The 26,426-nt window shown below is 41.7% G+C and overlaps 1 protein-coding gene and 1 long non-coding RNA gene across 5 annotated transcripts in view; one reads left to right on the top strand and one right to left on the bottom strand.

Moving 5' to 3' along the window:
• Positions 1-20,584, bottom strand: part of LOC118143664 (uncharacterized) — a 215,908-nt gene extending 195,324 nt beyond the window's left edge. For all 4 annotated transcript variants that reach the window (XM_078342574.1, XM_078342576.1, XM_078342575.1 and 1 more), the window contains exons 1-2: positions 19,964-20,584; positions 18,208-18,279 (exon numbers count right to left, since the gene is read on the bottom strand). In XM_078342574.1, the coding sequence (XP_078198700.1) occupies positions 18,208-18,215 (8 nt within the window). In that variant the 5' untranslated portion in view covers positions 18,216-18,279; positions 19,964-20,584. The remainder of the gene's footprint in view (positions 1-18,207; positions 18,280-19,963) is intronic.
• On the top strand, positions 9,604-22,000 carry LOC118143661 (uncharacterized). Its single transcript, XR_013523928.1, has 2 exons — positions 9,604-9,714; positions 18,463-22,000. It is a non-coding gene; the product is annotated as an uncharacterized LOC118143661 (long non-coding RNA).
• Positions 22,001-26,426: the final 4,426 nt, after the last annotated feature.

The following is a 26,426-nucleotide window of genomic DNA, read 5'->3' as shown; positions in this document are numbered from 1 at the left end:
TTTACTATTAGTCTTTAAAGACTGATTTCAAATACTGGATATAACAAAGCCTCTGTTCTGACATGTATACACTTTTATCCTAGATAAGCCCCTACATTCTTCGTCTGGACATATTTACTCTTGTGTTGCATACAGTTCTCCAAGGCTTGGCTTGGTTTTTCCAGTATTAAACAAAATTGGAAGTGGGACCAAGAGTTGCTACAGGTAAACTCATTGGTAACAGCATGAAATATCAACTAGATGCGAAACAGAAAAACTACAAAAATTTGAAAATAACTATCTGGGAGTATTTAATGATGGGACAAATACCTTGCTATTTTTCAATAGACCCTAGAAACATCACTGAACCCACTTATATTTAAAGTCCTAAGTAATCAATAAAACAACAATTTACAATGGTTACCTTGATGGGGAGGTATATAACACATTTCTGATTCAAAATGCCAAATACACAGTTTTAGAGCTTAAAGAAGCAAATGCTCAGTTCTCCAAAGAATTCATCCATTTGGAGAATTTTAGTCCCAAGAGAATAATTTCTACATGACAGCAGAACACAAAATTGATAGGATTCAGATATTATCATTAGACAGACTAAGCATTATTTAAGATACACACACACACACACACACACACACACACACACACACCTTCCCACAGAAAACCTTGAATATAACATTAATCACGATCAGCAGCTTTCCTCCTATTCAAATTCAGCTTCCAGGAAGATCAAAGCTGTTAAACTAATAAGGCTCTGAATAATTGCCTTGCTAAAACCTGGTTGAACCTGGTTGAGAGAGTCAGGCCCTAGCTGTCATGTGTTCATCCATTTGTAAACTCCTTAGTATGTTCTTGATATAAGAAGACATATTGGTGTAGTTTGTACTTTAAAAGAATATTACAATGGGTTGGGGGATGTCCATTACACCCAAGCCACCTGTAACTGTCCATACAATATCTACCTTGGATGGCCAATTGAGAGCAGTTCCTCTACCCATGTCCCAGCTGGGTGAACAAGTGCTATTGGCCCAGAGCCAGGTTATTCTAGATGCTACATAAGGAAGAATGGGAGATCAGGGAACAAGATTGGAGGGGTAGACCAAAGTTAAGTAACTGCTGTAAACTCAGGAAACAGACCATAGTTGACTCAAGTAACACAGGTTTGAACTGCAAAGGTCTGCTTCTATGTGGATTTTTCAACAAATATATTGGAAAAATTTTGAAGATTTACAATAATTTGAAAAAAACTCACAAACCCACAGTTGAAAAACAGTGAAAAAATTAAGAAAAAGATATGTCATAAAGGCATAAAGTATACGTAGATATTATTTTATCATTTGCTACCATAAAATACACACAAATCTATTATCAAAAGTTAAAATGTATCAAAACACATGCAAACACATTCACAATCAAGACAAATGTAACCAAATATAAAGATATAGTATCAAACTGTAACTATACAAAATTAACTGTAGTAATACTATACTATTGTAATAATTTGATAGCCACCTCCTGCGGCTGCAGTAAGCTCAGGTAGCACAAGTATATGCTTAAAACACCATGTAACACTAATTATCTTCAAATGAACATTTCATCTTTTCAGTAAATTGTGTGTCACAGTAAAAAGTGAACCACTCTTGTGGTTCCTCAGCTTAAGTGTAATACCATTAACCTTAAATAACAACAGGGGACCCATACAAAGTGCCACTAGTAAGTAATGCTGTTAATGCTCCCAAAAAGCAGAAAAAAGTTATAACATTACAAGAAAAAGTTGAATTGTTTGATGTGTACCATAGATAGAGATCTGCATCTCCATTGTGTCTGCCATTTCAAGATCGATAAATTCAGTGTAGGGACCATTGTAAAACAAGAAAAGAAAATTTGTGAAGCTGTCAATGCAGCTATGCCAATAGGTGCAAAAATTTTTCACTTTCTGCAAAACACCTTTCTGTCTCATGTTGAAAATGTGACTTTTATGTGGGGCACCATTGCTACAAGAAAGGCACATCTATAGGCTTGAATATAATTAGAGAAAAAGTAATGTCATTAAATAATAACTTAAAAGGAAGATGAAGGATAAAAAGCTGGAGAATTTAATGTCAGCAAAGGATGGTTTGATAATTTTAAAAAGAGGTTTTGCTTTAAAAATGTCAAGATAATAGGAGAAGCATCTTCTCCTGACCAAGAGGTGAGTTCCCCAGTGCCATTAAGAAAATCACGAAGGAGGTTCCGTTGGCTGTGATTTCCCCCCTCCCCCGCCTTCCTCCCACATTTAAAAAAAAGAAAAAAGAAAATCATGGAAGAGAAATCTGCCTGAACAGGTTTTTAATGCAGATGAAAGTGCCCTCTTTTGGGGAAAAAAAATGCCACAAAGGGTATTTATTAGTAAAGAAGACAAGAAAGCCCCAAGATTTAAGGCAAAAAGAAAGAAGCTAACTCTACTGTTTTGTGCAAATGCAATCAGGTTTATGATCAGGACTGCTCTTATTTATAAAGCTGCTAACCCCTGAGCCTTGATGAGAAAAGAGAAATACCAACTATAAGTATTTTGTTTATACAACGAAAAGGCCTGAACATGAACCCTTTTTCTGGGTTCATTTTATTGATGCTTTGTCTCTGAAGTCAGGAAGTACCTTGCCAATAAGGGGTTGCCTTTTGAAGTTCTTTTAATATTGAACAACACCCCTGGCTGCCCAGAACCCCAGGAGTTGACATTGAAGGCTCTGAGATGGTCTACTTGCTCCCAAACACAAGGTCTCTAATTCAGCCTCTAGATCAGCAGGTCATAAAGACCTTGAAGCTCATTACAGAGTGTATTCTCTAGAAAGAATTGTCAACACTATGAAATCGAACCCTGACAGAACATTATGAAAGCCTGGAAGGACTACATCATTGATGATACACCATTGTTATAGAAAAACAATGGATACACCATTGTTACAGAAAAAGCCATGAAATCCATCAAGCCCAAAACAATACCTTCCTGCTTGAGAAAGCAGTCCAGATGTTGTACATGACTTCACAGGATTTACAAAAGAGCCAATCAAGGAAATTATGAAAGAAATTGTGGATATGGCAAAAACAGTGGAGTGGAGGGGGTGGGTGGTAAAGAGCTTCAAGATAGAGACCTGGCAGATATTTAAGAGCAAAGAGACACCACACTAAAGAAATTAACAGAAGATGGTCTGATTGAGACATGCACTTCTGAACCAGTGCCAGAGGATGAGGAAGATGTAGAAGCAGTGCCAGGAAACAAATTCACATTACACCATCTGGCAGAAGAGTTCCAATTATTCAAGACTGCTTTGGACTTCTTTTAAGCCACAGACTCTGCTATGTTATGGGCACTAAAATGAAAGCAAACAGTGGAAGAAGGATCAGTACCATATAGAAACATTTTTAAATAAATGTAAAAGCACAAAAGTCAAACAGAAATTATGATGTATTTCTTTTTTTTTTTTTTAGATGGTGTTTCGCTTTTGTTACACAGGCTGGAGTACAATGGCACGATCTTGGCTTACTGCAACCTCCGCCTCCTGGGTTCAAGCAATTCTCCTGCCTCAGCCTCCCAAGTAGCTGGGACTACAGGCGTGTGCCACCATGCCCAGTTAATTTTTGTATTTTCAGTAGAGACGAGGTTTCACCATGTTGACCAGGATGGTCTCGATCTCTTGACCTCATGATCCACCCACCTTGGCCTCCAAAGTCCTGGGATTATAGGTGAGAGCCACTACGCCCAGCCATTATAATGTATTTCTATAAAGTTACCCTGAGGGTGCCTGCCTCTCCTGCTCCCTCTACCACTTCCACCTCTGTCACCCCAAAACAGCAAGACTAACCCCTCTGTTTTCTCCTCAGCCTACTCAGCATGAAGACAATGAAGATGAATGCTTTTATGATGATCCACTTCATCTTTATTTAAAGATGATCCACTTTACTATTTATGAATAGTAAATATATTTTCTTTCTTATGATTTTCTTAATAACTATCTCTTCTCTAGCTTATTTTATTGTAAGAATGATATATTATATATATAATATAAATACAAAAGATGTGTTAATCTGTTTACATTATTAGTAAGACTTCTGGTTAACAGTAGACTATTAGTAGTTAAGTTTTGGGGAAGTAAAAAGTTTTATAAGGATTTTCAGACCACACAGGGGGATGGTGCCCTTAGTCCTCACTTTGTTGAAGGGTCAGCTCCATACTGTAATACTCTAAACTAAGGAAGGGAATAGGAGTGTTCTCAGGAGATAAAATCACAGAGCATGAGTGTTGAATGAAAGATAAAAGGAGCTAAGTATGACTCCCAAGTTGCTGGTTTAAGCAAATGGAAAGATGGTGGAAGCATTCACTGACATTTTGAGAAAACAGATTTAGGAAAAAAAATAAGTTTCATTATAACATGTTGTTTCTTAAGATAATTTGTAAGATACCAAAATTAAAATATCCAGAATGAATATTGTTTTCTTACTCAGAAAAGACATAAAAGTTTGAGGAATGTTTAGAATTTCGGTGTTTCACACCTCACTCCTAACTTATTTTTATATGGTGGAAAGAGCTGAAATATACATAGCCTCTATTTTGCTACCAAATCTGCTACAAACTAGCTGTATGACAGGAGATATCACTGAACCTTTCTTAGCTTCTGTTTCCATAAGGAGTTAGAAAACCTTGCCCTCACTTGTTCATAGGGTAGGTAATTCAACTATAAGCATTTTGAAAATGGAAGAGGGAAATCAATGTCTGGAGTTACTATTGTCTTTTGAATTAAAAAAAAAACTAAGCTATTTATTTTATTTGCTTTTATGAAGATATCATTCCTAAAACAGAAGGATGCAAGATTAGAAGAGTTTTGCACTTTTAAAACAAAGAGTTTTACATACACCAAAAAAGTTTTAAAGGAACGATTTTACTGCAATTATTTTTAAAGGGCTCAGCATCAATTTTAAGTAATTCCGCAACCCATAGATTTTAAATGAAAAGAATAAATCCTCCTCCTGAGTTCCCATTTTCTGAAAGCTTTTCACATTTTAAGCATTAAACCACTCAGCATAGATTTTTTTGTTACCATTTTGAAGATGTTGGAAGCATTAAACATAAAAGCTGGCATTGTTAAATAACAATGACAGTTTTTGTGTGATTGTTAAAGACATAAAAAGAGAAGATAGCATAAATGTTATATGCATAGGCTTTTAAATCAGAAGGTCTGAGTTCTAATTCTGTCTTCCACCAGTTAATAGCTATCTGAATTTAAACATTAAAATTAAACATTATTTAAATATTCTGACCCCCAGATTTTTCTAATCCATGAAATATAAATAATAATTGTATTATCCTCAGGGAGTGGTTAGAAGGATTAAATGAGAAAGTATATGCAAAGCACTTAGTGCTGTGCTAGAGTTTGAGAGTAATTAGATATATCATAAAATCAGAATGCAAAATGGTTAAGAAATACATATAAAGCTGATTAGCCTCCATAGTAATCAAATTTTAAAAGTTTTTATTTTACTTTGTTACTAATAACATTTAGTGATGGAAAAGCATTCTATTCATAAGAGTAAATGGATAAAACCTTTCTGGAAAACATTTTTGTAATATGCTGGCAAAAGCCTTAAAAATGTTTACCCAGATACAGTGGCTTGTACCTGTAATCTCAGCTACTCAGGAGGCTGAGGCAGGAGGATTGCTTGAGCCCAGGAGGTTGAGTTACATGCACTCCTGTCTGGGTGACAGAGCCAGATCTTATCTCTTAAAAAACAAAACAAAACATTACTTGACTCATTCCATTTTTAAGAATCACTTCTTAGAAAATAATCAGATATAGGCTGGGCATGGTAGCCCACACCTGTAATCCCAGCACTTTGGGAGGCCAAAGTAGGCAGATCACTAGAGGTCAGGAGTTCGAGACCAGCCTAGGAAACATGGCGAAGGCTATCTCTACTAAAAATATAAAAATAAGCCTGGCATGGTGGTGTGCACTTGTAATCCCAGTTACTCAGGAGGCTGAGGCATGAGAATCCTTTGAATCCAGGAGGCAGAGGTTGCAGTGAGCTGAAATTGCAGCACTGCACTCCAGCCTGAGTCACAGAGTGAGACTCTGTCTACAAAATAATAATAATAATAATATAAAAATAAATAATAGAAAAGAATCAGATATAAAGATACAGAATTACATATATAAATCAGAAACTACCTAAATGTTTCAGTCCAGAAAAATCACTTAATAAATTATAGCACATCACCTTCTGAACTGATGCACTGAGATTCAGATCAGGGCACATCATCTCTGTGGTATCCTTACCAAAAATGCATAACCTGAATGTAATCAAAAGAAAATGTCAAACAAACTCAAACTGAAGAACATTCTACAAAATAAGCTGAGGTAATAAAAGACAAAGAAAAATGAAGGAACTATCCCCAAATGGAGAAAACGGAGACCCTACAGCTTAATGCATGGCATGGTCCTAGATATCAGAGGAACAATTCATGAAATTTGGGGAAGGTCTGAAGATTAAAGTATTGTATCATAGTTAATTTTCTGGTTTTGATCATTGCACATGATTATGTAAGATGTTAACATTTGCAAAAGCTGGCTGAAAAGTATACTAAAAATCTTTGTACTCTTTTTGCAACATTGGGTAAGACAAATTATTTCAAGATGAAAATTTTTTCAATTAAAAAATTAATGACATTCACACAGTGATTATGCATCCATTTAAAAGGTTTATAATTAATCTGCATGACATTGGAACATGCTTAGTACATAGCATTATGGAGAGAAAAAACAAAAGCCAGTTTATCCACTGAAAACTAAAGGCCAGAATGAATCCACTAAAATCTTTAGTGGTAATTTCTAACTAGAAGATTACAGATGCTATGTTCTTAATTAATTTTTTAGTTTCATATTTCCCAATTTTTTCTACCATGAACATTCACCACTTTTAAAATTGGTGGGAGGATGCTATTTTTAAACACACACCATGAATTTTGCATCACAAAACTTCATTTAGACATATTTCTTCTCCTTGGTTTTAATAAATAACATTTTTTCAATACTTTGAGTTTTCAAAACTATGCTTTTGATAAGCCAACAATAAGTCTTGGCTTATGTGAGTTTCCTAATTTGGCATCAGTAACCAAAAGTGCTTAGTCGTTTCCCTAACTACTTGGAAATGAATTCTTGGCCCTATGTCTTCTTAAGTTCTGTGGATCTCATGTTGGAAACAGTTGCTTCATTTCCACTAAATAATTGGAAATATTCCCTGGGTCATCAGAGAAGCTCAAACCTATGCCCATCTGAATCTCAGTCAAGAATCGAAGGAACAGGAACCTAATCATTTCTCCTCAGCCTGTTGCAAATTAAGAGAGGAATGCATTTGTGCTGAAGACCGGAAAATTAAAAAGAAAGCACACATTCTGCTAGGAGACAAGTCAAGGTGGCCACCAGGAGTCTTGGACCCCTTGGCTTCAGAAGACAATCTTCTGAGTAATCAGGATGTTTAGCAAGGCATACTTGAGGGGGTGTAAAGCATGGCTCCTATCTCAAAATACCTCCCCTGTGAGGTAATATATATGACACCATTGTACACTGTATCTGCCCCTTCCATCCAGGCAGTGGCCAAAAAAGCTGTATTTTCTTGGCTCTAGAAGAATTTTTAATTCCAAAACTTACTGCCGCCACCCCTACCATCCAAGTATAATATGTCATCTACCAAAACTTAGTGCCGCCACCCCTACCATCCAAGTACAATATGTCATTTCACTAAGCAAATAATTCTAGAACAGAACTGGTTGCAGGCCCACCACAGGAGAAAGAGTATGGGGAACTGGGATTCAGAAGGCACTGTGGATGGGCACCTGGAAAAGAGAGGTGCAGGACTCCTGTAGCAAGTTCTGCCAAGTCACAGTCTGTTCTAGCACCATCCTCCTTAGGCATTCACTGCAGGTGCTTGGCCAGCATCAGTCTGCCTTCTCAGGGTTATGAGTAGAGTACATCCCCTCCTCCATTCCATAAGCATTCCCCTAACGCCTTCCCGACAAGCTCAAAGCCAAGTCCCAGTTTATCTTTCCAGAATTTCAGCTCCCTGCCTCAAAGCCCAATTCCAGCCACAGTTCTGAGCTTTGTACATTGTTGCGTCCTTACCCAGCTAGTTTTAGCTTTCAACCACAATTGTATCCCTGCCATCTCTGCTTCAATGTCATCTCTGAAGGCCAAACATGACCCACCAGCTCCCAAGGCATGTAGTATCACTTGCTCAGTCACTCAGTCCATCACCACATGCCTGGACCCTCACAGCCTCACCACTTGCCTCCTGAGCCTTTCATGCCCCTCCCGTGTCCCACCTCCACCATCTGCTTTCTACACTCTACCTTTTAGGGGCCCAGTCTCCCCACTACGGTCTCCCATATCCTGTTTTTATTTATGCTTGGCCTTGTTCCAGAAAAGACAAGACAACACACACTCTAGTCCTACCATGTTTTCTCAAGTGGGCTTCTTAACCCATGCGGCTTCTCATTCTGTTTGCCCTATGAAGCACAGAGATCCAAGGACAGCGTTTCTCTGTGACATCAATTCCTGCACCTTCTAAGACAGGTCAACAGTAATGGCAGAGGCTATCCTCGTAGCAAAGGGGAAACAATGGCAAAACCTCTGAATTTGAACTACCAGCCAAAAGCCAACTGAGATATTAAGACAGTAAAGCCAGGAGCACCAGGACAGGAACTCAGACCTCTTACCAGACAGATGCTGCTCTCCCGCTCCCCCTGCTGGACACCGAGGTCCTGGGGAGATGCTTCCAAAGTCCATAGGCCCCAGCTTATCAGACACCTGTATTTGCCTCAAGGGGTGTAAACTAAACGTTAAAGAGAAGCCACACTTGCTAATCATATTTAATTATCGTCAATGACAAATTAGAGTAACAGAGTACCCCTCAGTGGAAAAAGGTAGGTTTTTAGACAGACTGGCTCTGACCCCCCATTCTGTCACATTCTAGTTAGGATATTAGGAAAGTTATTCTGAGTGTCCCTGGGCCTCAGTTTCCCCAATCGTAAAGTATAGATGACAATACCCACCCCATATGGCTGATATGAAGATTAAATGAAATAAACAGTGCCTGGCCTATTGCAGGCATCCAATTGTTACTGTCCCTGCCAATTGGCACCTAAGCTCTTGGCACCCCAGTGGCTTCATCTATGTAATTCCAATAATACCTGCACAGCCTACTTGTGAGAGTTGGCTGGGGCAGATGAGAGAACAGATGTTTGTTAAAGTACTGTGTAAACCATTAAGTGCTATGCTAATTAAATTCATCAATGACAGCACCACCTGCCTGGCACTTTGAAGACACAGAGATGACAATAGTAGTTTTGATCTTTGGGGAAAATTGGAAATTTGTGGATGAAATAAGCATGCATGAGAATAACTGTACTTCAAATAGGAGACTGCCTGGCATATTAGTAATAAAGAAAAAGAATAATGGGAATGTAGAGAAAAGAATATTTTATTTGCCTGAGGCGGAGGATAGAGCAAGAATCACAGATGACCTCATGAGTATGTCACACTGGAGCAGGTCATAAAGACAAGTAAGATTTCAGTCAGCAGAGATAAGGAGAGGGCCTCCCAAACCCGGGAAAGAGTGAGGGTCATGATGCAGAGGAATGAGTGCTCTGGGGATATGAAAAACTCAAGCTTGAGCACAGCCTGCGATGAGGTACCACAGTGGAGAATGGGGTTATGAGGACAGGTTGGGAAACGATGGTGTTATGTGGGATTGAACATGACAGCCAGGCAGTGTGAAACCATCTAAGCTTTGTGAGCAGCAGGTCTGAGAAAGTTTACCAAAGACAATGAAAGTTGGCATGAGATGGGGAGAACAGAGGTAAATACAGGAAGAAATCATGACTGCCAAAGAAAGATGGGGGCCTCAGGTGAAAGAAGAAAGAAAGAAGAAGAGAGGGAGGGAGAGAGGGAGGGAGGGAGGGAGGGAGAGAGGGAGGGAAGGAGGGAGGGAGGGAGGGAGGGAGGGATGGAGGGAGGGAGGGAGGGAATGTCCTCCAATATACCATGAATAAGATCAATATTTATTTATTGTTAATCTTTGGTAATACTTCCTTCTAGTTTTATTTCTGTGGTTTTTAAAGAAGCATGTTAAGATTAGATTACATTTGAAGCTCTGAATTCAGGGCTTAAAAAATCAGATTACAAATATAAACGTTGCATTCTTGTGTTTTGTTTTGCTCATCATAACAAATATTTCTCCCATTGTTGAAAACTGGAGGAGTCCACTCAGAATCCATATTGCTGTAACAAGACAAAGAAGTTTATGTGTATTAATTTTGTAGTGTAATGAGGACTTCCAGTTTCCAGTCCAACATTTAAAGAGCTTGGAAGGCATCATTCTCATCTTCACAAGAAAATGACCTTATGTAATTCCCTCGTTTTGAGTGTGGAATGGATCTAGTCGCTTGCTTCTAATAAATCAAATATGGCAAAAGTGATATACCACTTTGGATATTAGGTTACAAAAGACTGTAATGGACTTCTGTCTTGCTAAATCTCTTCCTCTCTTTCTCTCTGGCTCTTTTTCCTTGCTTGTTTGGAGGCAAGCAAGCTGCCATGCTGTGAATTATCCTGAGGAGAGGCCCACATGGCTAGGATAGAGTTTAAAATCAGCAAAGGAATTTCCTGAATCTGAGGTTCTATGTCTTTCATTAATTCTGGAAAAAAAACATCTCAGTCATTATTAACAAAGGGCACAAACCAGGTATAAGATTCCAGTTGTCCTCTCCCGGTAGAGTTGCACAGACAGTGCTAAATTCTCCCAGCAATGATGTGTGACAATAGATGTAAAGTGTTGCCAACTAGAAAAGCTCACCCAAAGATGTGTATCCAGGGCGTTTATGGAGCAGCTACATGACTGACCTTAATGATTTAAGTCTTTAGTTGCCCTCAGAGGTCAAATTGATAAGGCAGTGGCCTAGGCTCTCAGGCAAAATACAACAACAAAAACAGGTGTTCATCTTAAATTACATTGTTAATATATGATTCCTGGAATGGTCCATGGCCTCAGGTATACAAATAAACTCTTATGGTGGGATTTTCCAAGGGCTTAGAGCTTATCAGCAGGTAGTCAAGGTCCAGTCCTAAAGACATTTGGAACTTGTGGTGTTTGGACAACCCAGGCCTGCTGTGTTAACTCTTTACTGTCATCTGCCATCCTGCCTTTACTGACAGGATGCCATCAAGGAAACAGTTGCCTAGATAGCGAAAAGCTCACCAGATGATATTGGAATTGGGTGCAGCACTCCCTGGTGCTGTGTGCCCCTTCCCTATGCAGGCAATGTGTACTCTGTAGAAAATGTGTTAGAATATGGCCATTCAAGCAGAAAGGGCATCAGTGTTCTAGCAACATGGCTAAAGAGTCCATCAGTGAGAAGATCTAGCAGGATTTTCAAGCCCAGGTAAGGTGTCAGGTAGTTTACTGCCCTGGAGTGGCAGTATGATGCAGAGAAATAAACTGTAGGCTTAGAATGAGGACACCTGATCCTGTCATTTTGACCAACTGGCTTTAGGGTCCTCGTCTGAAATATTTTTCTACTTATAGATGGGAGGCAATTTTGCATAGCAAGTAAGAGTGCTGACAGGGCAAGTTTAGTGGGTAAGCAACTTGTGTAGACACACAGAGCCCTGTACTCAACCCTAAACATGGTTTAATACTGTGCTGTCACCATCTTGAAATTCCTAACATTCAAAGAAGGAGCCCCATATTTTTGACTTTCACAAAGCCCCATAAATTATGTAGACTCTCCTGGTGCCAGGTCTGGAGTTAGCCCATGGGTCCAAATCCCTGATCTATCATTTTTAGATATTTGAACTAGGGCATAACATCTAATAACTTTTAAACTTGTTTTCTTGTCTGTAAACAGGATTTTTAAAGAATGTTGTGAAGACTAAGGAAATAATATATGGAAAAATATAGCATTGTGCTATACATACATACAGTCATTCCTCAGTATCCATGGGGAATTAGTCCCAGGATCCCCTTAGGTGCCAAAATCCATGGATGTTCAAGTCCCTTACATAAAATAGAGTAGTATTTACATATAACCTATATACTATCCTTCCAGGTACTTAAAATTATCTCTAGATTACTTATAATACCAAATACAATGTAAATGCCATGAAATATTTGTTATACTGTACTTTTTAATTTGTTGGGTTTTTAAAATTTTTACCTGGGGGGCCTGAGGGCCTAAAAAAATTGTATTATTTTTCATTGCTGTATTTTTTATTGTTGGGGAAGTTTTTTTGTTGTAGTTTTCAATGCATGGTTGGTTGAATCCATGGATGTGGAACCCATGAATTCAAAGGACCAACTTCAGTTGTAAGTGATAACTATTATTTGTTCTCAATAATAATAAAATGAGGATGTAATAGCTATCTATTGCTGTGTAACAAATTACCCCAAAACTCAGTGGCTTAAAACAACAACATTTATTATCTCATGGGTTTTGAGGGTCAGAAATGCCAGTGGAGTTTACCTGTATCCTCTGGCTCAAAGCCTGTCACCAGACTGCAATCAAGGTGTCAGCCAAGGCTACAGTCATCTTAAGCTTTAATTGCAGAAGAATCTGATGACAAGCTCATGCATGTGGCTATTGGCAGGATGCCTAATAGGCTGTTGGAATGAGGGCCTCTGTTCCTTGCTGGCAGTTGGCTAAAAGACACCCTCTGTTCCTGGCTATGTAGCTCTCTCCTTAGGGCAACTCACAATATGGCAGCTTGCTGGCATCAGAACAAACAAGTAAGAACCAGGAAGAGAGACTGAATCAGACAGAAGTCAAAGTCTTTTGTAACCTAATATGAAAAGTGGCATAGCATCACTTTTGCCATATTTGATTCATTAAAAGAAAGCGACTAGATCCATCTCACACTCTAGAAGATGAGATTACACAAGATCACTGTTAAAAACTGAACAGAATCATCCTAAAACTTATCTCTTAAAGTTCTAACCCCCAGTACCTCACAATGTGACTATATTTGAAGATAAGGTCTTAAAAAGGGTAATAGGGCTAATGAAGTTATATGGGTGTGCCTAGCTCCAATATGACTGGTGCCTTTATAAGAAGGGGAAGGGGCCGGGTACAATGGCTCGTATCTGTAATCCCATTTTGGGAGGCTGAGGCAGGAGGATAGCTTGGGTCTGGGAGGTTGAGGCTACAACAAGCCAGGATTGTGCCACTGCCCTCCAGCCTGGGCAACAGGGTAAGACCCTGTCTCAAAAAAAAAAACAAAAAAACAGGAAAGGATGACCAAGGATACATGTGCCATTGGAAAGGCCAGGCAAGGACACAGTGAGAGATGGCCACCTACAAGGCAAGGAAAGACACTTCAAGAGAAACTAAAACTGTCAACAGGTCTGTTGGACTGGTTTGATCTTGGACTTCTAGCCTCCAGAACTGTGAGAAAATAAATCTCACATTTAAGCTACCCAGTCTGTAGTAATTTGTTTTAGTGGTGTTGACCAAAAGAGTCAAACTCTATAAAATATTTTAGGAGATTTATTCTGAGCCAAATATGAGTGACCATAGCCCGTGACACATAGACTAAGTTTCCTACGGCTACAGCCTTTCAGATAAGTCTTATACTTTAAAAAAAAGAAATTAAACGGCCAGGTGCAGTGGCTCATGCCTGTAATCCCAGCACTTCTGGGAGGCCAAGGCAGGTAGATCATGAGGTCAGGAGTTCAAGACCAGCCTGGCCAACATGGTGAAACCCCCTTTATACTAAAAAATACAAAAATTAGCAGAGCATAGTACAGTGTAATCCTAGCTACTCAGAGGCTGAAGTAGAGAATTGCTTGAACCCCGGAGGCAGAGGTTGCAGTGAGCTGAGATTGTGCCACTGCATTCCAGCTTGGACAACTCTGTCTCAAAAAAAAAAGAAAGAAAAGAAAAAAATTAAACTAATAGTTCTATGGAGATCTTTTCCATGAAAACTCATAGGAGTTCTCTTCAAAGGATTTGAGAATTCCAATAATCTACTGATCCACATCATCACTTATAATTAGAGCCTCTGTTTACTTGAAAGGAAGTATGACCAAAAAAGAAATCAAAAGAAGAATAAGATCGAGTCAAGCATATATGTCAACTCTATCTCTCAATTGAAAAATGTGAGATTGAAAACATAGGCCAGGCATGGTGGCTCAGGTCTGTAATCCCAGCACTTGGGGAGGCCAGGTGGGTGGATTATAAAGTCAGAAGCTTGAGACCAGCCTGACCAACATGGTGAAATACTGTCTCTACTAAAAATACTAAAATTAGCCAAGCATGGTGGCATATACCCGTAATCCCAGCTACTCAGGAGGCTAAGGCAGGAGAAACACTTGAACCCAGGAGGCAGAGATTGTGCTGAGCCAAGATCACACCACTGCACTCCAGCCTGGGCAACAGAACAAGAATCTGTCTCGAAAAAAGAAAAAAGAAAGTTGTCTTGGACTTCCCATTTCAGCCATGACAGAGTACGTGGTATTAGACTTAGCTTTCCTACCATAAACTGGCCAAAATACATAAAACAATTTTCAGGGATTGGTCACCGGTTAAAACAGAGTTAATATCTTTGAAAGAAACCAAAGTGAGCTTCACATCCCCCCTGCTTGAGAAGTTGAGTCCAAGTGGAAAGTTGCATTTGCATAGGGCAGAGGAAAGACAGACTAGAATTCGAGCCTGCCACAGTGGCTAGGATTTGGAAGTCAGGCGCTGCAGAACAGGGAATTGCACAGAAGAGGACTTCCTAGGCCACATGACCAGACTGTAGGGTAAGACACCCAGGGTCTAGCAGAGAATAGCTGCTGGGAGGCTGGAGAGCTAAACAGAAATCTCACAGGCCACACAGTGCTAGGGTGTAAATGTAGGAATGTAAAGGAGTCCTAATCCAGCCAGGGTAAAGAGATACTGGTGAATTCCTAGACTTCCAGATGAGTCACAAAGAAAAATGCCATGTCCTAAGAATATAAATTACCCTCTAGGAGTAAGGACTACACCCAAAGAGTAAGGTCGAAACTGAAGTAAACCTACCATAACAAAGCCTAAATCCAGTTTTCATCAGAATTGAAGTTATCTGTCAATAATTTAATTGCCAGCCAGAAAAAAAATAACATTTTTTGGAGGGAGTTAACATAATCCAGAGTTTCTATAAAATATCATTCGTAACATCTAGCATGTAAAATTCACCAGGCAAGAAATTGGTTAAAGTTATTAATAGCCAGCCAGGGACAGTGGCTAATCCCTGTAATCCCAGTACTCTGGGAGGCTGAGATGAGAGCATTTCTTGGGGACAAGAGTTTGAGACCAGCCTGGGCAGCATAGCAAGTCCCTATATTTACAAAAAACAAAAAATAAAAGAATTAGCCAGGTATGGTGGCACACAACTGTAGTCCCAGCTACCAAGGAGACTGAGGCAGGAGGATCGCTTGAGCTGGGAGTTCAAGGCTGCAGTGAGCTATGATTGTACCACTGCACTCTAGCCTGCATGACAGAGCAAGACCCTATCTCTAAAAAAAAATTTTTTTTTAGTTTAAGTGACTAACAGCCAAGAGATGGGAGCAGGTAGAGATGATCCAGATAATAAAGTTAGCAAGAAAGATTTCAAAATAACTATAATTAATATGTCAAAGAAAATAGGGGTAAAGATTGACAATGAGAATGGAAAGATGAAGTATAAAATCAGTTCAAGAACAGCCTGGGCAACATGTTGAGACCCCCATCTGTATTACTTAAAAAATAAATAATAGGCCAGGCACAGTGGTTCACACCTGTAATCCCAGCACTTTGGGAGGCCAAGGAGGGCGGATCATTAGGTCAAGAGATCGAGACCATCCTGGCCAACATGGTGAAACCCCACCTCTACTAAAAATACAAAAAAATTATCCAGGTGTGGTGGCACATGCCTGTGGTCTTCAGGAGGCTGAGACAGAAGAATTGCTTGAACCCAGGAGGCGGAGGTTGCACTGAGCCAAGATTGTGCCACTGCACTCCAGCCTGGTGACAGAGCAAGACTCTGTCTCAAAAATAAATAAATAAATAATAGAACGTATAAATCGATATGGAAAAGGCCAACATGCCAACAGAAAATGCACTAAAGGAAACACAATGCTTCCTAAATATGAAAACATTCTCCATGTCACTCAAAGAAAAATGGTAATTAAAACTATAAGATGCCATATTTCATCTTTTTGGAAAGACCATTAAGTTTGATAACACATGAGTCAGCAAAGGTATGGGCAAAAGGGGCTCTCAGAATTTTCAGAGATCTACACTCCCAAACACACATCACTCTGCCATTCCTAGAGTCTGGCCTTTCTCCTCCTGATACAAGACAGCTATCACCCAGTCATTTCACATCCATTTCAAAAAACATACTTCCTTTTCAGGAAGACTTCCTCAAAGTACCATACAACACTTCTGCTTACATCTCAGTTATCAAATATTAGTCATAGAGCCATATCTAACAGCAAGTCTGGGACTCTTATAGCTTGGTTGCCACATAACCAGCTAAAAGTGATACTTTCCAGTCAAGTGCGGTGACTCATGCCTGTAATCCCAGCATTTTGGGAGGCCAAGGCAGGCAGATCATGAGGTCAGGAGTTTGAGAAGACAACCTGGCCAACATGGTGAAACCCAGTCTCTACCAAAAATACAAAAATTAGCTGGGCATGGTGGCAGGTCCCTGTAATCCCAGGCAGAAGAATTGGTTGAACCTGGGAGGCGGAGGTTGCAGTGAGCCAAGACCACGCCATTGTACTCTAGCCTGGGTGACAGAGTGAGACACTGTCTCAAAAAAAGAAAAGTGACACTTTGCAAGAGAGCAACGGAAATGGATTTTTGTTAGGCAATTAACATTTTCTGCCATGTCTACTTCTTTGATTGCCAACTATTGATCACACTTTCTCATATACAGAACACAGTGAATCTTTCCCAGGGATACAGTTCTCAAATTTCATCCAGATTCTGCATCCAGGTCAAAGTTCAGGAACCCTGGGAAATGTGTACCTTCCATCTGGTCCAGATAGCACCTCATGGTCCAGCAATCAAAAATCTTAAAAGTGAGGCTGGGCACGGTGGCTCACGTCTGTAATCCCAGCACTTTGGGAGGCCAAGGGAGGCAGATCACCTGAGCCCAGGAGTTCAAGACAAGCTTGACCAACATGGAGAAACCCCATCTCTACTAAAAATACAAAACATTAGCCAGGCATAGTGGCACATGCCTCTAATCCCAGCTACTTGGGAGACTGAGGCAGGAGAATCACTTGAACCCAGGAGGTGGAGGCTGCAGTGAGCTGAGATTGCACCATTGTACTCCAGCCTGAGCAACAAGGATGCAACTTTGTCTCAAAAAAAAAAAAAGAGTTAACTGCCCCAATCTTACCCAATATACAAAGGTGGAATAGAAGCAAGATTAAAACACTGAAACTGCCAATCAGGAAAGGGGAGAAAGGAAAGCTTGCCATGGTCACTGATCTCTAGTAATATTAAATCTCATGGGGAAGAAAGAGTAATTTCCTTCCTAGGCAGTATCTGGGCCTTCAGTTGTGCTCTCTGGGAAACTCCTTCAAGGGCTTCCATTTTTGCTCTCTTCACTCTCTGAGGTTGTTTCTTGTCCACTATTTTCTGTTGGCTCATCTTAATTAGGCATTAGGGAACATCAGGGAGCTGCTGACATTCCGTAGCTCACTCTTTATTAGTGGTTATATTAGTTCATTTTCAGGCTGCTGATAAAGACATACCCCAGACTGGGCAATTTACAAAAGAAAGAGATTTAATTGGACTTATAGTTCCATGTGGCTAGGGAAGCCTCACAATCAAGGTAGAAGGCAAGGGGAAAAAAGTCATGTCTTACATGAATGACAGCAGGCAAAAAGAGAGCTTGTAGAGAGAAACTCCCATTTTTAAAACCGTCAGACCTCGTGAGACTCATTCACTACTATGAGAATAGCAAACGAAAGACCCGCCCCCATAATTCAATCACCTCTCACTGGGTTCCTCCCACGACACATGGAAATTGTGGGAGTTAAAATTCAAGATGAGATTTGGGTGGCGACAGAGCCAAACCATGTCATTCTACCCCTGGCCCATCCCAAACCTCATGTCCTCATATTTCAAAACCAATCACACCTTACCAATAGTCCCCCAAAGTCTTAACTCACTTCAGCATTAACTCAAAAGTCCACAATCCAAAGTCTTATCTGAGACAAGGCAATTCCCTTCCACTTTTGAGCCTGTAAAATCAAAAGCAAGTTAGTTACTTCCTAGATAAAATGGGGGTACAGGATTGGGTAAATACAGCCATTCCAAATGGGAGAAATTGGCCAAAACAAAGGGGCTACAGGCCCCACCCAAGTTCAAAATCCAGTGGGGTAGTCAAATCTTAAAGCTCCAAAATGATCTCTTTTGACTCCAAGTCTCCAGGTCATGCTGTTGCAAGAGGTATGTTCCCATGGTCTTGGATAGCTCCACCTCTGTGGTTTTGCAAGATACTGCCTCCATCCTGGCTGCTTTCATGGACTGGCATTGAGTGTCTATGGCTTTTCCAGGTATGTGGTACAAGCTGCTGGAGGATCTATTGTTCTGGGATCTGGAGGATGGTGGCCCTCTTGTCACAGTTCCACTAGGTGATGCTCCAGTAGGGATGCTCTGTGGGGGTTCCCACCCCACATTTCCCTTCTGCACTGCCCTAGCAGAGGTTCTCCATGAGGGCCCTGCCCCTACAGCAAACTTCTGCCTGGTCATTCAGGCGTTTCCATACATCTTCTGAAATCTAGGCAGAGGTTCCCAAATCTCAATTCTTTTGTGCACTCATAGGCTCAACACCACATGGAAGCTGCCAGTGCTTGAGGCTTCCATCCTCTGAAGCCACAGCCCAAGCTCTATGTTGGTGCCTTTCACATGGCTGGAGCAGCTGGGACACAGGACATCAAGTCCCTTCTCTGCACACAGCACAGGGACCCTGAGCCCAGCCCATGAAACCACTTTTTCATCCTAGGCTCTGGGCCTGTGATGGGAGGGGCTGCAGCAAAGGTCTCTGACATGACCTGGAGACATTTTCCCCATTGTCTTGGTGATTAATATTTGCTCCTTGTTACTTATGCAAATTTCTGCAGTCAGCTTGAATTTCTCCTCAGAAAATGGGATTTTCTTTTCTATTGCCTTGTCAAGCTATAAATGTTTTGAACTTTTAGTCTCTGTTTCTCTTTTAAAACTGAATGCTTTTAACAGCACCCAAATCACCTCTCGAATGCTTTGCTGCTTAGAAATTTCTTCTGCCAGATACCCTAAATCATCTCTCTCAAGTTCAAAGTTCCACATGTTTCTAGGGCAGGGCAAAATACCACCGGTCTCTTTGCTAAAACATAACAAGAGTTGCCTTTGCTCCAGTTCCCAATAAGTTTCTCATTTCCCTCTGAGACAACCTCAGCCTGGACTTTATTGTCCATATCATTATCAGCATATTGGTTTGAACCATTTAACAAGTCTCTAGAAACTTTCACACTTTCCCACATTTTCCTGTCTTCTTCTGAGTCCTCCAAATTGTTCCAGCCTCTGCCTGTTACCCATTTACAAAGTCACTTCCACATTTTGGGTACTTTTTTCAGCAGTGCCCCACTCTACTGGTACCAATTGACTGTATTAGTCCATTTTTATGCAATTGATGAAGATGTACCTAAGACTGGGCAATTTAGAGAAGCCTCATAATCATGGTGGAAGGCAAGAAGCAAGTCACATCTTACATGAATGGCAGCAGACAAAAAGAGAGACTGTGAGCCAAATGCAGTGGTTCACACCTGTAATCCCAGCACTTTGGGAAGCTGAGGTAGTTAGGAGTTTGAGACCAGCCTGGCCAACATGGTGAAGCCCCATTTCTACTAAAAATACAATAAATTAGCTGAACATGGCGATGCATACCTGTAATTCCAGCTACTTGGAGGCTGAGGCAGGAGAATTGCTTGAACTCAGAGGCAGAGGTTGCAGGGAGCTGAGATGGTGTCACTGCACTCCAGCCTGGGCGACAGAGCACAACTCTGCCTCAAAAAGAAAAAAAAAGAGAGAGAGCTTGTGTAGGGAAACTCCCATTTTTAAAACTATCAAATCTCAGGAGACTTACTCACTATCATGAAAACAGCACATGAAAGACCCACCCACATAATTCAACCACCTCCCACCGGGTTCTTCCCACAACATGTGTGAATTGTGGGAGTTACAATTCAAGATGAGATTTGGGTGGGCATACAGCCAAACCATATCAATGGTGCAAGTCTAAGTTTTCTTGAGAAAAACTGTTTTTTTTTCCCCACCCTGTTTCCATGCCCCTTTTTTTATTTTCTCATTTGGGCTATCCTTGATGCAGGAGGAAAAAGAAGAGAAAGTGCTTCAGTTTTGAGTAAAACTCTAAGATTATTATTTACCTTTTAATACTCTTATAACTTTGCTTCTGGCAGGAAAGGACAGCATCAGCTAAAATTTTCCATATTAGTTTACCTGTGTCAACATCAAAGTTTTTAATACTTAACTTAAAAATCCCCCTGGACTGTTCAGCAGAGAAAAACCAAAATCACATATTTGTTGAGTATCTACCATATATGGTACACTAAGGACATCAGATTCAAGAAGATCCTGGTCCCCATCTTGATGTGGTGGTTACAGGGTATACACAATTGGCAACACTCAACAAACTGCATGTGTACTTAAGATCTGTTCACAGTGGCTGGGCACAATGGTTCACGCCTGTAATCCCAGCATTTTGGGAGGCTGAGGCAGGCGGAGCACCTGAGGTCAGGAATTTGAGATCAGCCTGACCAACATGGTGAAACCTCGTCTCTACTAAAAATACAAAAATTAGCTGGGCATGGTGGTGCATGCCAGTAAGCCCAGCTACTAGGGAGGCTGAGGCAGGAGAATCACTTGAACCCAGGAGGCGGAGGATGCAATGATTTGAGATGATGGTATTGCATTCGAGCCTAAGCAACAGAGAGACTCCATCTCAAAAAAAAAAAAATCTATTCATTGTTTTGCATATAAAAGACACAACAAAATGTAGGCTATTGAAGGAAAGACAAAAAAAATGTTTAATGTTTACTATTGCTAACACATTAATTTCAAAGAAGTTAAATTTATGGCCAGGCACAGTGGCTCAGACCTGTAATCCCAACATGTTGGGAAACTGAGGTAGGTAGATCTCTTAGTCAAGTAGTTCAAGACCACCCTGGGCAACACGGTGAAACTAGGTCTTTACAAAAAATTAGCTTGGCCTGGTAGCATACCCAGGATGCTTAGGTGGATGGATCATCTGAGCCCAGGAGGTTGAGGCTGCACTGAGCCATGTCTGTGCCACCTCATTCCAGCCTCGGTGTCAGAGTGAGACCCTGTCTTCAAAAAAGAGAGAGAGAGAGAGAAGTTAAATTTATGATATGAATTTGACTATTCTATTTGTATAATATAAGGCACTGGGTATTGCATAAAGTACATGGGCCCTCTCTATGGAACTTGAAAATTCGTTTTTGCAATTGTCTGTACACCATTCCTCTTAGGTCTTTTAGGCTGACTGACTGCCCCATGGACACCATGTTAACATCTGTGACCTGCATGGACACTCCAGATGAGTTCCTGGAAAATCTGAAGAACCTGGAAGACCATGAAAAGGGGAAGAAATGATCAACCCCTGTGAAGCCTACTTAACTTTGAGACATTCTCTATTGTTCCTTATTCCTGCCCCAATTGATAAGGCTATTGGACTTTGTAACTGACCTTACCAACCTCGTGACTCTAGACCCTACGACCCCCTCCCAGCTTGCAAAAAACCACGCTAAAATATAGCTCCTATAACTTTCCACTGCTTTCCCCACAACCTATAAAACCAACTCCTATATCACCCCTTTTGCTGACTCTTTTCAGACTCAGCCTGCCCACACCCGTGTGAATAAACAGCCATGTTGTTCACACAAAGCCTGTTTGCAGGGGTCTCTTCATTCAGAGCTCGTGTTTTAACATTTGGTGCCAAAATGCGGGACAGGTATTCTCCTTTGGGTAGTCCAGCCCCCTGTCCCTGCTCCTCCTCTGGGAAGAGACCCACCTGAGACCTCAACACATCAGACTAGACCAGCAGCACACGCATAGCGTGCCAAACAGCTCTCCTGCCACCTTCAGATCAGGTAAGCAGTCTCCCCCTCTTTCTCTCTGTTTTCCTTTAGAGAACAGGAAACAAGTCTCTCCCCCAACACTTTTCCTTCAGAGAAGAGGAGACAAGTCTCTCTCTCTCCTTTACTTTAAATATTTCTCCTTCTAGTAGAGACAAAGAAGACATTCTTTATCTGTGTAGACCCAGAGAAGACAAGTCTCTCCCTCTGGCTCAAAAACTCTTACATCGGTCATGGACTTGGGAAGACAGTCTTCCCTTGGTGTCTGGTCAATTGCGGGGATGCCTTGACCACTCACCCACATTACAGCACAAGAATCAGTAAGGGACGCCTACTGCAAACCCTGGTAGCTGCTGGCTCCTTCTCCTAGCCTCTACTCTACTCATTTCCCTAAAACTTATCTCCTTCACCAGGGGCAATATTCCACCCTCTATTCCCGTCTTCTCCTCTAGCCTGAATCCTAAAAAGTCTAAAACCTCTTCAACTGTCATCCAGTCTGAAACCTAACCATCTCTGTAACATGACCTCAACTCAATTCAAATGGCCAGAAAACGGCACTTCCAATTTTTCTATTCTGCGAGATCTAAACAATTTTTGTCAACAAATGGGCAAATGGTCTAAGGTGCCAGACATCCAGGCATTTTTTTTACACTCTAATCCCTCCCTAATCTCTGCTCCTTCTCTCCCTTCCGTCCACCCACCTACCTCTGCCAGTAACCCATAATCCTCCTTGTCCACCGACCCTTCCGACCTTTCTCCTCCCCACCTGTCCGAACCAGGCCCAATCCAGGCCCAAACACCCTTCCAGAGCCTCCCTCCTCTTCCTCTGTTCACAACCCACCTCCTTATGACCCCCCTGTCACCTTCCCACCTCACACCCAAACTGTATGACTAAACTCATAGAGTTTAGTCCCGTGACTAACTCCTCCACCCCTGCCCAACAATTCCCCCTTCAAGAGGTGGCTGGAGCCAAAGGCACAGTTAGGGTGCCCATTCCTTTCCTTTATCTGACCTTTCCCAAATCAGCCAACCGTTAGGCTCCCTTTCATCAGCTCCTCCAATACTTAGGCCAGTTCTGTAATCTCACTTGGAGTGACTTAAATGTCATACTTACTTCTACTTTCAGCCCTGAAGAACATTTATCACCCAATCATCCCCTAACATTAAAAAGCTACAGAAATTAAAATCTGACCCTCAAACCTCACAACAGGAATTAATCAACCTCACATTCAAGGTGTTCAATAGCAGTGGCAGCGCATCTCAGAACTGCAGATGCTTGCCTCTCCCCTAAGACAAACCCCAGCCACCCCACTGGCTCACAGAGACTTCAAAGTACCTGGACTGCAGCAACCAACCACCCCTCCTGGACCTTGCTTAAAGTGTCAGAAACCTGGCCACTGGGCCAAGGAATGCCCACAGCCTGGGATTCCTCCTAAACCCTGCCTTGTCTGTGCGGGCCCCCACTGGAATTGGTACTGTCCAACTCATGTCTCTGCTCTTCAGCTTGGTGAATGAAGACTGACGTTGCCCAAACATCTCAGAGGCCCCCTGGACCACTACAGATGCCAAGCTTCAGGTAACTCTCATGGTGGACGGTAAGTCCAACCTCTTCTTAATCAACACAGGACCACCCACCCCATGCTGCCTTCTTTTCAAGGACCTGTCTCCTTGGCCTCATAACTGTTGTATGAATTGATGACAAGGGCTCCAGGCCTCTCAAAACTCCCCAGGTCTGGTGTCAATTAGGCCAGCACATCCTTTGCACGTTCTTTCCTAATCATCCCCACTTGTCCATTCTCCTGTTAGCCTGAGATAGCCTAGCAATATTGTCTGCCTCCTTAACTATTCCTGGGCTACAGCCATACCTCATTGCCACCCTCCTTCCTGAACCTGTACCTCCCTCAGCAGCTCCCCTTATGTCCTCCAACCTTAACCCTAGGGTGCAGGACACCACCTCCTCATACATCCTTACTACAACATGGCCTTTCAGTTCCCACTAACTCTCTAAGACCTCCGCCTCATCAATCAGATTGTACATCCCATCAGCCTGGTTGAACCAAACCCCTATACCCTCCTATCTTCCATACCCCCTTCCACAACTCACTGTTACCTCAAAAATGCTTTTTTCTAAAGCCCAAATGTATTCCCCATCTGTTATAATTCTTTGCCAACTACATGCACTCTCCCTGCTAACCATATCCAGTTAATTTCCCAAACCCCAACCCCATCTATAAACAACAGCTTCTATCCTTCCTAGGCATCATAGGATACTTTCACCGCTGGATATAGGTTTTGCCCCCATAACCAAACCACTTTATGAACTTACAAAAGGAAACTTAGCTGACCCCACAGACCAAAAACACTTCCCCCATTCTTCCTTTCATTCACTAAAGAAGACCTTTGAAACAGCCCCTACACTAGCACTCCCCAACTCCTCCCAATCCTTCCCCTTTCACACAGCAAAAGTCAAAGGCTGTGCAGTCAGGGTTCCTACACAATAGCCAGGCCCATGACCACTCACCTTCTTGTCTAAACAGCTCAACCTCACAGCCCTAGGCTGACCGTCATGTTTACGTGCCGCAGCCACTGTAGCTGTAATACTCCTAGAATCCCTTAAAATTACAGGCTATCCTCCGCTTACTCTCTACAACTCACACAACTTCCAAAGTTTAGTTTCTTCTTCACACCATACACCCTTACCTTCAGCCCCTCGCCTTCTCCAGCTTTATGCACTCTTTTTTTTTTTTTTTTTTTTTTTTTGAGACGGAGTTTCACTCTTGTTACCCAGGCTGGAGTGCAATGGCGCGATCTCGGCTCACTGCAACCTCCGCCTCCTGGGTTCAGGCAATTCTCCTGCCTCAGCCTCCTGAGTAGCTGGGATTACAGGCACGCGCCACCATGCCCAGCTAATTTTTTGTATTTTTAGTAGAGACGGGGTTTCACCATGTTGACCAGGTTGGTCTTATCAAACACCCCCCAGTTACCACTGCCCCTGGTCCAGACTTCAACCGGCCTCTCACTTAATACCTGACACAAACCCTGGACCCCATGACTGTACCTCCCTAATCCACATGGCCTCCTCTCCATTTTCCTCATATTTCCCAAATTCCTCATATTTCTCTTTCCTATTCCAGACCCAGATATGGTTTACTGTTGGCAGTTCCTCCAAGCCCAGTCAGTTGGCATTGGCCAAAGCTGGCTATGCTGTTGTATCCCACTCATCTATTGAGGCTGCCACACTCTCCCTCCTCCACCCCTTTTCAGCAAGCTGAACTGATTGCCTTAACCCATGCTCTTACTCTTGCCAAAGGACTACATGTTAATGTCTATACTGACTCTAAATATGCCTTCCACTTCCTACACCACCATGCCACCATATGGGCAGAAAGAGGTTTTCTCACTACACAGGAGTCCTCTATTATCAATTCCCCCTTAATAATGGCCCTCCTTAAGGCTGCACTCCTCCTAGCCAAGGCCAGAATTATCCACAGCAGAGAACTCAGGATTCGAGCCACTCCTAAAGAACCCACAGAGAATAGCCCCTTTGAGCTCCTATATGGCTGCACCTTTCTGCTTGGGCCTAACCTCATTCCAGACACCAGTCCTCTTGGTGACTATATTCCAGTCCTCCAACAAGCCAGACATGAAATCCACCAGGCTGCTAATTTACTCTTACCCACTCCAGTAACCCGGCCATATGAAAACACCCTAGCCAGAAGGTCAGTCAGTCCTCGTTAAAAATCTAACCCCTTGGTCTCTGCAACGTTGGTGGACAGGACCCTTCCTGGTTGTCTATAGCACCCCAACCGCTGTATGTCTAAAAGACCCTCCTCAGTGGGTCCATCATTCCAGGATAAAGCTGTGTCCATCAGACAATTGGCCTGATGGACCAATTGTCTGCCTCCTCCTGGAAGCTGCAAGTACTCTCCCCAACTTCTCTTAAACTCACCAGTATCCCCGAAGTGAAAGAGTAACCCTATATCAACTTAACATACCTTTTACTTTCATTAGGCATCTTTTTCCTAATACCACTATTTAACACAGTTGCCCCTACTACTTCGACCACACCTCAGAAATTCTCTGTTTCTATTACTTTCTGGCTAACTGCTCAGATTCACTGCAGTTATTTATGTTGACATTCCCTGCTTTTAAGTTGCAGGTCTACAGTTTTCCTCCAGGAATTACAGCTGATATTTCATGGTTTTACCTTCAGGCCACCAACCTTAATTCTCTCC

This window comes from Callithrix jacchus, chromosome 11 (assembly GCF_049354715.1).
Source record: "Callithrix jacchus isolate 240 chromosome 11, calJac240_pri, whole genome shotgun sequence".
NCBI classification, from domain to species: domain Eukaryota; kingdom Metazoa; phylum Chordata; class Mammalia; order Primates; family Cebidae; genus Callithrix; species Callithrix jacchus.
This window is presented reverse-complemented; position numbering and strand designations above follow the sequence as displayed.